The sequence below is a fragment of the Varanus komodoensis genome, unplaced genomic scaffold, assembly GCF_004798865.1.
Source record: "Varanus komodoensis strain SLA01 unplaced genomic scaffold, ASM479886v1 scaffold18_3, whole genome shotgun sequence".
Lineage (NCBI taxonomy): Eukaryota > Metazoa > Chordata > Lepidosauria > Squamata > Varanidae > Varanus > Varanus komodoensis.
The window spans coordinates 10,617,846-10,628,833 of record NW_025335549.1 but is presented as its reverse complement, the minus strand read 5'-3'; the positions used below and the strand labels follow the sequence as shown (position 1 = coordinate 10,628,833).

Below are 10,988 nucleotides of genomic sequence, written 5' to 3'. Positions count from 1 at the left end.
CCGCCGCCGTGCAAACTCCGGCCGGGACGCGCCGCCGCCGCCGCGCCAAGCCCTGGTGCCAGCCGATCTTGCCCGGCGCGGGTTCCTTGCTCGCGAGCGAGCGGGCGCGCCCCCGACAGCTTCTTCCTCCTGCCCCGGGTCGGCTCTGTCCGCCAGCGAGCGCGGCTCCGTGCAAGGGGAGCGGGAGCGGGTCGTGAGGATGTCGGCCGCGGAGGAGGAGGGCTTGCTCTTTCGCCCCTTCAAGCTGATCGCGCTGCTGTGCGCCTTCATCGCGCTCGTCCTGGACGTGGCGGCCCTGCTCAGCCCCGCCTGGGTCACGTCGGAACGCTACTCGCTCTCCCTCTGGGAGGCTTGCAGGCAAGCTCCGGACGTCTGGAAGTGCTTCTCTACCCTCCACACTGGTAAGGGGGTGTGTGTGCGGGATTGGGGAAAGCTTTTGCCTCTTTGGATGCCGGTCTGGAACCCTCTCCTTCTGTCGGGAATGGTGCTTGCTTTGGCATGCAAACCCTTTCTTGGAAACGGAAAAGGCAGACGGAGATGGTGAACTGCGTTTTTATTCTTGTGCTTTCTCCTAAAGCAGAGATGTGGAAACTGCAGCCTGTGGAACTCAACTGGTCCCTAGAGGTTTCGATTGGTAGATATGAATACAGGGGTCAACACAAGAGAGTCCTGTGGCATCCCCAAAGCCATTGTCCGCTTTTCCCAGTATCCAGTGTCCTCTAGACCCAGGGGACAACCTGAGATGGTGAGGCTCTTTGGCCAACAACTTCCATCATTCCTGGCCAATCTAGCCAATGGTGAGAGATGCTAGGAGTTGTAGTTGGAAGTCTCTGGAGGGCCATGTGCTGCCCACCCTCATGCTGACCGCCGACATGCCTGGGAACCCGGCAAGCTGCTCACACCTATTCTAGGTGTGGCTTGGCAGCAGCTCCCTCATTTGGCGAGCCCTGATGGGTGCGTGCCATGCCCAGCACCTGCAGCACCTGGGCTGGAGAGGCCGTGCCTTTTCTTATGGTGTGGTCTGTCACCACCTGCATCCACTTCATCAGTACGCAACCACTTATTGGTTTCTGGGGTGCAAAAACATCCTGTTTCCTTGGTACCTTGCTTTTTGCTGCTTCCCGGGACTGCTGTAGAAACCGAGACGCCGGCTTGGCTTACTGGTCCCTCTTTGCTGGAGGGGACAGCCTCTGCCTGCCCTGAGCTAGGGGTAACTGGCAGGTGACGGGCCCATTCCCAGTGCCCTTCTCATGAACTTCCAGGAGACTTCTGGGCAGGCACCCTAGATCACCTTCTTGTTCGAAGGTCGGATGCAGCAGAGTTTTCATGATATTGAGATATGTGCAGGGAACCTGGTGTTGTTAGACTACCGTTCCCATCATCCCTGATCATTGGCAGGGCTGGATAGAATGCCAAGGCAAAGCTCTACATCATCTATAGTCACGTGGTGCTCTTTGGATCTTTTTTTTAAATTATATTTTCTTAACATAAAGTACAAAAAGGATTACTACGTGTGTGTATATATAAAGTAAAATAGAATAAAGTTGCCAAGGGATTTTAAACATGAAACTGATACATTCAGACCCTCAAATTTATCTATCTTTCTGTCATTCAGCAATCTATGGGAGTTCAGAAAAGAACAAGTTGTTATTCTGGACGCCAACAAATTTTCCAATGGCTTTAAACTCTCAACTACTTTTTAAAGAACTCCCTTTTACATCCCATTAATCATGCCGGATATAGTAGAATTTCCATTTATCATTAAATTCTTCAACTGGCATTCTATTTACATTTTTAGTTAATTTCGCCATCACTGCGTATTCTGCCAGCTTATTTTTCCGTTCTTCAATTGTTGGGGATTCTGATGATTTCCATTTAGAAGCAATTGTAATTCTTGCTGCAGTTGTCATATATTTAAATAACTCTGGCATATTCTTTGAAAGAGCCTCTGACATTAGATTCGAAAGCATATTCTTAGGACTCATAGGGCACTTAGTTTTAAAGATTGTTTTGCATTTCCGCATGTATCCACTCCCAACATTGGATGTTTGTTGGATGTTCTGCAGTACAGCTGCCGCAATTCCTTGCCATTTGCCATGCTGGCTGGGGCTGAAAGAAACTGTGCCCCGAAGGATTTGGAGGATGCCAGGTTGCCTGTGTCTGATGCCCAGGGCCACAGCTGCTAGGAGTCTTGCTATAAGGGGAGTGGCTGCTGTTTGCTTTTTAAAAAGCAAAAAGCTGGGGCAATCCAGAAATGCCTTTGCTCACTGGAAAGAGGAGTGCCCAGTCCATAGAGTCCATAGACTCTCTTACCATAGAATCGTGGAACAGCAGAGTTGGAAGGGGCCCGTAAGACCACTGAGTCCAAGTCCCTGCTCAGTGCAGGACCCCAAGTTCAGGCATCCCTGACAGATGGCCGCCCGCTGGCTCTGGAATGCCTCCAGTGTGAGAGAGCCAACAACCTCCGAGGGAATGGCTTCCATTGCAAGACTGTTCTAGCAGGAAGTTTTTCCTGAGGTGCATCCGGAATCTGGCTTCCTGTAACTTAAGCCATCATCCCATGTTCTGCACTCTGGTGTGACTGAGAAGAGATCCTGCCCTTCCTTTGTGTGACAGCCTTGTAAAGTGATATCGTAGCTCCCCTCAGTCTTCTCTTGAAACTAAACAAGCCCAGTTCCTCTGGTCTCTCCTTCTGGAGCCTTGTTTCCAGTCCCCTGATCATATTTGTTACCCTTCTCTGAACCTTTTCTAGTTTGTCTTCATCTTTCTTAAACTGTGGAGCCCAGGACTGGGCACAGCACAGTACTAACTAGTGCCAAATAGAGAGAAACCAGTACATTGCATGATTTGGAAGCGACACTTGGATTAATACAGTCTAATATATCATTTGCCTTTGCTCCCTTGCATTATTTTTTAGAGCTGCGGCTTGAGCTGTACATGGTTTGGAGGGCTAAGCCAAGGTGTTTAGGAGGTTGGCTGTGATGGGCATATTTGGTAGTGCTGAATATATTTGGTACGCTACTCTGCATATACAGCCCTGCATTTAGAACAGCTCAGCAAGGCTATCATGGATAGTACATTTGGAGGGCTTTCATTTATAGGGTCGCCAGAAGTCGGGGATGACTTTATGGCACATAGTTCTGCTTATGCTCACAAAGCTCGCTCCTTCAAACATTCTCAGACTAATATATAGGTCAGGGGTTCCCCCAACCTTCAAATTAATCTGTAGGCATCAGAATGTAGGTCTGATAACGTTGGTTGCCTTTGCAGAAGTGCTTGAGTTAAAAAAAAGTTGTACTCTGGCAGGAAAGGGAGCTAATCTGCTTTGCAAAGATAGTAAACAAATCTCTTTTGCAGCAATTTCCAGGGATTATGTTCACTTGCAGTTTTTTTGCATTTTTGGATGCTGTTCTGGGAACTCAAAGTACAGCCTCTTCTTATGTTGTAAATGGCATTTGTTTATGCAATAAAAACCCATTTCTACAAACTGAAGAGAGTAAGGAAAACAGATCTGAGACGGATCTATTGTATTTTATCCCACCCTCTTTCTAAAGCAGGGAACAGAATTTGACTCACCGAGCTTCTGCATCCAACCAGTGAAACCTCCATGCTCGGCTGGAGGAATCTCTGCAGAGAAACCTCTGCTGCCTTCTCTGGTCTGAGACTGAAGGTGATAGAGGGCATTGTGCATGACCTGCCTGATCTGACTTGGATTCAGAGCACATTTTCCCTTTCCTCCTCATTGTTAGCAGGACTTGAGTCTTGCTAGTTAAGGATTTCCTTGGAAAGGTTGTTGCCCTTTCCTTGAGAACCAGGCCACCCCAGGGTTCGTCTCAAGCTGCAATGAGGACTAGGAGTCCTGCAGGGCTGCACGTGGAGCTGTGCCACTGCCCTCTGCTGCATTTTCGGATCACACTGAGGCAGGCAGAAACCGCCTGCATCCTGATCCGAACCCTCTGACTTAGGACAGGCTGGGGTGGGGGGTGGCGTGCGCCGTGGCTGGGCCTTGGGGAGTCACTCTGCTCAACATGAGCCTCTTGCCATGCATATCCCTGCAGCTCTCTCTCCGGTCTGAGATAACAGATTTTCCCAAGGCTTTGAGGCCAGGCCCTGTGCTGTGGAGGACTGCAGGGAGCCCAGCGGCACAAAAGGTCCCTTTCCGTGGCAAAGAGATTCTGCACTGCAAGCTCAGGGAAATGTTTGTCTTTCTCAGTTGCAAATAAGGATCCAGGAGCTTCTCCTGAGCAAAAAACTCGGGCACCTCCAGCAAGAGAGCAAGGGTCAGTAACGTGCTTCCTCTGCATCAGGCTCTGCTTTCTGGGAGGGAAGGCAGGACAGGCGGCGCATTCAGGTCAGGGTTACCAACCCCAGGGAAGGCAGCCGAGCAACTTGCTGCAAAGACATCGATCTCGTCTGTTTCTTGTTCGCAGCAGTTGAAGCGTGGGATGTTTTAAAAGCGGGGAGAGGGGATAAGTGTGTCCATTTGTCTCATCTGTGCAGGGCTGTTTAGTCTTAGCACGAGGAGCAACAGATGTGGGCAATTTTCTACGGCAAACCTGTGATTTATGTTCAGCTCGGCGGCTGGCCACCTGCTCACTCCCAGAGTCTTCTGCTGGGTGCTGGTAACATGCACAGATTGAGGCATGAAAGACCCTCTCCACCATCCACCACTCACACACCCCTCTCCCTCTTTTCCAGAATGCAACTTTATTTAGATAGGAAACCTCATTTTGGGTAGCATTCATAGAAATATAGCTTCCAAATCATGAGAGAGATTGTTTCCCCTCCGTTTGGCACTAACTAGTCCCTATCTTGCGTACTAGCTCCAGTTCTGGGCACCATACTTCAAGTGGGGTGTCTACAAACTGGAGGGGTTTCAGAGGAGAGTGTCCAGAATCATCATGGGTCTGGAAGCCCTTAACTTGGAGAAGAGACGTGTGTGGCCCAGGAAAGGCTGTTCCATAGAGGAGGCCAGGGTCTCTTCTCAACCACACCTGAGTGTGGCACATGGGAATAAATAGCCAAATTCTGGCTGGAGAGGGTTAGAGCAGTGCGGCAATGGAAACCATTGCCTGGGGGGTAATGGGGCCTCCTGCATTGGAGGCAGTTGAACAGCCAGCTATCAGGGGTCCTTAACCTGGAGTCTTGTACTGAGCAGGAGGTTGGCCTCATGGGCACACTCCAGCTCTACTCTTCTTTTATTCCATGAGCTGTCCAGCTAGCTCGCTACTGTTAGGCCAGCCTATGGAGTCCTCCGAGCCATGCCAGCCACACGAGGACCAGCTCCGACGACTCAGGTTCTCCCTGCGTCGTTGCTTTTCATAAAGTCCGCTGCTAACAGTTTCCTGCAAACCTCTGACTCAAAACGCAGATGGGAGCATGTTCTGTATGCCTGATTCGGCCAAGAGGCAATCTGGCAAAGCTGGGATGGGGGTGCAAAGTGAGGGTTGTCATGTAACTGTGAAGCAGCAGAAAGCTGCCTGCCAGTGTGAGAGAGGAGTGAAGTCAGACACTAGACTCTGACAGTCAGCACCAGGCTAAGTCAACAGCTAGCATGTATTTTAAAAGCTGTGGGGATGTACTGAACGGGAACTTGCACAAATGGACTGGTTCCTCCCCAAAAGCGAGCTGCCCCTTTTGTTCCCGGTTTCATAGGTATCCTTAAACCCTCTGCTTGGTGCCCCGTCTGACTTGGTCACAATAAACTGCTGATGGATAGGGGCTGTGAACAGGTCCTTTGTGGTCGCAGAACAGCTGGACAGAGAAAAGGGGCTGGTGTTTCAGATGCTTCTCTATGTTGGCTTGCTCCAGCTGACACAGGCCTAGAATAATTCCCAGCATCGGAATGCCCGTTCTCTGCGAGTCCCTTTGGAAAGCTGTTCCATGAAACCCCCCCCCCCCTCGGTCCTGCCTCTGCCATGGCTTGACTCGCTCTCCAGGAACGCACCAGTAAAACGTGGGAGAGAAATTGCTTTGAGCCAAGTCAAAATGTCCCCACTGGTCCAGCTGTTCTACGCTGATGCTTGTGTGTGTTCTCTTTTGCACCATCAGGTCATATTCTGGGATCTATATACGTCATGCCCCCAAATGTTTGCATATTTGGAACTTTTGTATAGGATGGGATAGAAATGCTCCAAACAAAAAATAATAAACATGCAAATATATTAACTTTGTATTTTGTTAACATGGGGAGGGGCAAACAGCTACACAGGGCACTGAAACACTGCCCCTTAGGTTCTGAAATTTGTCAAGCATTGTCCACATGCTGTCAAGGCCATTTTCATTGCCATAAGGACTAGAAGCTTAGATATTGCTTTTTTTTTTTTTTTTAAGATGTCTCTCTTTTTTAAAAATGAAACTGGGATTCTCCAGGAGATAAAGTCTGTACCATTTCTATGTTTTTGATGTTGTGCTTATTCCACACTTGCACAAAACAGCAGACTATGAATCAGGGAAGGTGATGACTGCCTCTTTAGGTTATCTCTGCCTTCAGCCATTAGAGGTTTTATTTATTAGGGGATTTGGAACTAAGTGCCATCAGTGTGTCAATAACACACAGTTCTGTCTCCCTGTGACATCTGAATCAGGTGAGGCTATACAAGTCCTGGATCAGGGCCTAGTCTGGTAATGGGCTGGATGAAGGCCAATAAACTGAAGCGGAATCCTGGCACGACGGAAGGTCTCTGGGTGATAGTTCCCAAGTCCTAGGGATACACACACTCCCTGTTCTGGATGGGGTTGCACTCTCCCTGAAAGACTGGGCTTGCAGTCGGGGCTATTCCTAGATCCACTGCAGCAGCTTGGCATGTCCTTGCCTGATCCACCAGCTTGCAGCCTCTCTTGAACAAGGCCAGCTTGGCCCCACTGGTAGAGGGACTAGTAACCTCAAGACTGGGAAGTGGAGGCCCTGGAAGTCTGCACTGGAACATGGAGCTAGTGTGGACTGCTGCAGCTTGGCTGTTGTGAGGAGCTGCCCCTTTCCAGCATGCATCTCCTTGTCGAGGGAACTTCCTTGGCTGCCCATTCACTACTGGGCCAGGTTTAAGGTTTAGGTACTAGCATATAAACCTGCCCAGTTGCTTAGAGCTTCAGCATAGCGGTTTCATTTCTTTGGAACTCCCTGCCTCTGAGATCACCCAGCCGCCCACTTTGCATCGCTTTCAGCATTCACTGAAAACATGTTGATTCCAGGAAGCATTTCTGAACTAAGCAGCCACGGTTGTATTGATTCTGTTTCTAATGCACTTTTTTTCAGTCTTCCACTTATTTTGTCTGTTATTGTTCACCACTCTGAAATCTCCACTGCAGAATAGGAAGCTGTCTATGCATCTTTAAAATAAAGTAAAGGTTCAGCTTCAGCAACTGTGGGCCCCCGCCAGCATGGCTGATGCTGAAGAACGGTGGGAATGGAAGTCTAAAACACTGGGAGTTCAGCTTTCTGCCCGCCTATGCAATAGAATACCCCAGATGGTTTGGAATCCGAATAATCAGTGCTTGCTCTTAAGTTGTGCGAAATAATGGAGATCAGTGGGATACAGTATTTAATCTGGACTTGGGACAGGAGAATCAGCTTGGCATCTGCGTGAAGTTCACAGGCCTTTGACAAGTCATTTGTGCTGCTCCTCTCATAGCATTGTGTCCAGGATACTTCAATGCTGATTTTGCTTGCACTTTCTATGCACGGGGTGGACAGCCTAGCTGGAAAATTCGACTCCTGTGTCTGCTAGAATAGCACTCGTTCCCTCTATTCAGTCTATGAATGAGGTTGCTTAGGTAGCCTGAACAGCGCAACTCACTCAAGCAGGAGGAATTGATCGTTTGGGTGGAACTCAAGGTTTGTGGAAGTACAACAACTTTCAGAAAATGAGGGAGGGAGCCCCCCAGAAACGGCCCATCAGGATTCAGGTGACCGGCTGTAATGGGAGCGGTCCACCCTCCGATGTTTCCTTGCAGCTCGCACTTGCTTTTTTCTTGAACAACAAAGGTTGAATTTCAGCCTTTGATTTATTCCCAGCCTTTGATTTATTCTCACGCTCAGGGGATGAATGAAGTGAGCTATTCGAAGCTGGGAATCCTTGGCATTCCAAATCAGCATTCTCAGCCGCGTTCATCCCAGGGGATCATGTGGAGAGGCCGGCCCTACCATTTGGAAGGGTGAAGTGGTTCTCTGGGGCGGCAGCAGGGTGCTGAAAGAGAGACTGAGTCATGTGCCTTTCCTTGCACCCCCCAAGTCAGTCCGTTGCATTCAGATGTGGTGGAGGGTGCTGTCCCACTGCGAGCATTGCAGAGAAATTCAGCTGCCACTTGAGTCAGCTTTTGTCCATGGAATGGGAGTGGTACCATCTTAGCCTTCACCTCACAGCAAAAAGTTAGAACTGACAAAAAGTCAAAACTGACAAAAAGTTAGAACTGACAAAAAGCAAAAAGTTAGAACAGGGCTACCCCACTCTAAAACCCAGATCACCAGGTTCTCTCACAGTGAACTGCATTACTGCCAGATGGGGAACATTCCTGGAGCTGCACCTTTAAGCTTCCTGCACTGAAATAATGTAAGCCTGGCTATGTTCAGAGAGCACGATAGCAAATTCCTTGCCGGCCATACTTGCTGCTCTTTGACTCATCCCTCTACTATAAACCAACTAGAAAGTAAGAGCACCATGATGTCCAAAAGGATCCTGGCTTGTTCCTCCTTTTGCAAGGATAATTAAATCAGGATTTGTCCTTAGCTTACATAGCCTGGCTCCAGGATTCCAGTTTCAGATGACATGGTGAACTTTTATTTTCTGGCTAGTGCTGCAGCTCACTGTGGCAGGAAGAGCCAAGCAAGAAGGAACATGAACGCATTACTAGCATGAGTTTATTTACAGTGAGCCATGATTACCAGAATCTTGGCTCACTTTGGCCCTAGTGCATTTCTCCAGCTTTCTTAGGAGCAGGAAGAAAGCCTCTTCTCTGCTGATGGTTTATTGAAGTTCCTTATTACTTTTTTTCCCAGACTGGCAAGTGGCTACTCTCATCTTAATCCTGACTGCAGCTACCATCGCTCTGTTGTCATTCCTTATGTCGCTGATTTCTTTCTGCCGGGGCACCTACAAACGCTATTACCGAGTTGTCGCTGTCTTCCTTTTTACAGCAGGTACGGGATTTCTTTTCCTCACTCCTTTTCTGTGTGAATAAAGAAGGGGTGCCCTGGCCCCCGAAACATACAGTTGTATAAAATGTTGCAAGTTCAAATGTCTGTGCATATATACCGATTCCAACAATTTCTAAATTTACATTTCACAGAAGCAAGCCAATTAACTTTCTTCTTAAGTAACTTTGATATCTAGATCAAAAAAGAAGTGTATCCCAGCCCACAACAATTGGGAAAGTAAACTGGCAAAGATGAGTAACATCCCAAACGTTAGATAACACAACTTTATCCATATGTGTGTCAAACATACAGTAATTAAGCAAGGGAGGAAAGCAAAAGCATGTTGTACAATCATATGACTTAATACTAGAAATACCCAAATCTGTTTCTATTGTTGGTTTTCTTCAGTGTGGGTTGTTGCTGAAAGTGGGTTATTGTGTTTGAACCAAGCTGTGCTAATGAGCCATGACTTCTTAATCAGAAACAACCCACAAAAGAACCCACAGTTCATCACTGAGTTGTGAACTATGGGTTGTTCACCATGGTCTGGTATCTTGGCTGGGTTCAGACAACACGTTTCGACACCACATTTCAGCGGCAGCCCATGGTTCAGCAATAACTCACACTCAACCCGTAGTCAAGTTCGGATCACTGTGTTGTCCAAACCCAGCCACTGATTCTCTTTAACCAGCCTTTTCACTTGTTTCATCGACCTAGTGGTTCTGCAAGTCTGCGCCTTAATCCTCTACCCGATCAAATTCATCGACAGCAGCATGCTGAAGAGCTACCACGAGTTCAACTGGGGCTACGGCTTGGGCTGGGGCTCTGCCATCTTCATGCTGGGGGCAGCCATCCTTTCCTGCCTGCGCACAGATGCATATGAAGATGCATACTACTGAGGCGAGGAAGGGAGCCGGACTGAATGGTCTGACGGATGGGATCAGATGAAGAACGATGAGGTGGAGGAAGCAGTGGATTTCCTGGGGATTCCTGGGCTCACTCGATCCTTCCACAGGCACACTTCCATCGTGGCAAGATCAGATGGCCAAAGCCATCCTTGAGAAAGGACGACACAAAGGTCTTGGGCTGGACACTCTTCAAAGGATTAGAGGAATCCTAGCTATGTATGAGCACTCTCCGCAAAATAATTAGCTTGCAATCTTTCTCTTTTTTTCCTCCTGGTCATTTTCCATGCAGGAAAGGTTGTCTTTATTTCATTTCTGTTTTTTTAAAAAAGCAACTTGGCTTGCCTTAATTTGAGGTGTCCGACACACACCCTTGACACAATGGGAGGAGGGGCAGAGACTGCATTGGACCTGTAAATCCGTTGTCGATACATCCCCACAATCCTAGAAGACCCAGAGCTCACAAAGGCTGGCTCTGTTCTGGGCTGCCACCCTGTACAGAAAGTGTTCCGTTTTGCGCAGCTGCGGAGATGAATAAATGGCATATTGAAAGGAGGTGGCCACCTGGCGTGGTTTTTGTGTGTGTGGCAAATCTGAAAGCTTCGAACAGCTCAGCAGTCAGGAAGGAGGGGACGGGGGCTTGTGGCGGCGTTGGAGTTGAAAAGGTCATGGTTGGGGGGCTTCCTTGGTGTGGAAGGAAAAGGTCGCATGGGGTGCATTGAAACCAAGGAGGCGCACGGCGTTTCTAAAGCAGCGGCCAGACAAATGCTCCTCATCCAGTTGATGCTGTACGGGGGAGAGGACGTGCTCAGCTTGGTCGCCTCTTTTGTGAAAGGCCGGGATCAAACATAGGCCCCGCTGATCACAATGCTTGCTCTGTCAAAACAAAGAGGCAGTCTGAATGTCGAAGCACAGAGGGGTTCCCAAACAGCTGCTGGGGGAAGGTCAGC

At 48.7% G+C, this 10,988-nt stretch overlaps 1 protein-coding gene across 1 annotated transcript; it reads left to right on the top strand.

Annotated features, from left to right (window-relative positions):
* Positions 1 to 10,593, top strand: LOC123022104 (transmembrane protein 47-like). The gene is made up of 3 exons (XM_044427524.1): positions 1 to 401; positions 8,996 to 9,136; positions 9,851 to 10,593. Exons 1-3 carry the CDS (start codon positions 200 to 202, stop codon positions 10,030 to 10,032), a joined length of 525 nt encoding a protein of 174 aa, XP_044283459.1. The 5' UTR covers positions 1 to 199; the 3' UTR covers positions 10,033 to 10,593.
* Positions 10,594 to 10,988: the final 395 nt, after the last annotated feature.

Bases quoted from the DNA above. Each gene is read 5' to 3' on its own strand.
- LOC123022104 (XM_044427524.1), top strand. From the start codon at position 200: ATGTCGGCCGCGGAGGAGGAGGGCTTGCTCTTTCGCCCCTTCAAGCTG. The intron at 402-8,995 runs GTAAGGGGGTGT...TTTTTTTCCCAG, and splicing joins CTTCTCTACCCTCCACACTG to ACTGGCAAGTGGCTACTCTC. The intron at 9,137-9,850 runs GTACGGGATTTC...TCATCGACCTAG, and splicing joins TGTCTTCCTTTTTACAGCAG to TGGTTCTGCAAGTCTGCGCC.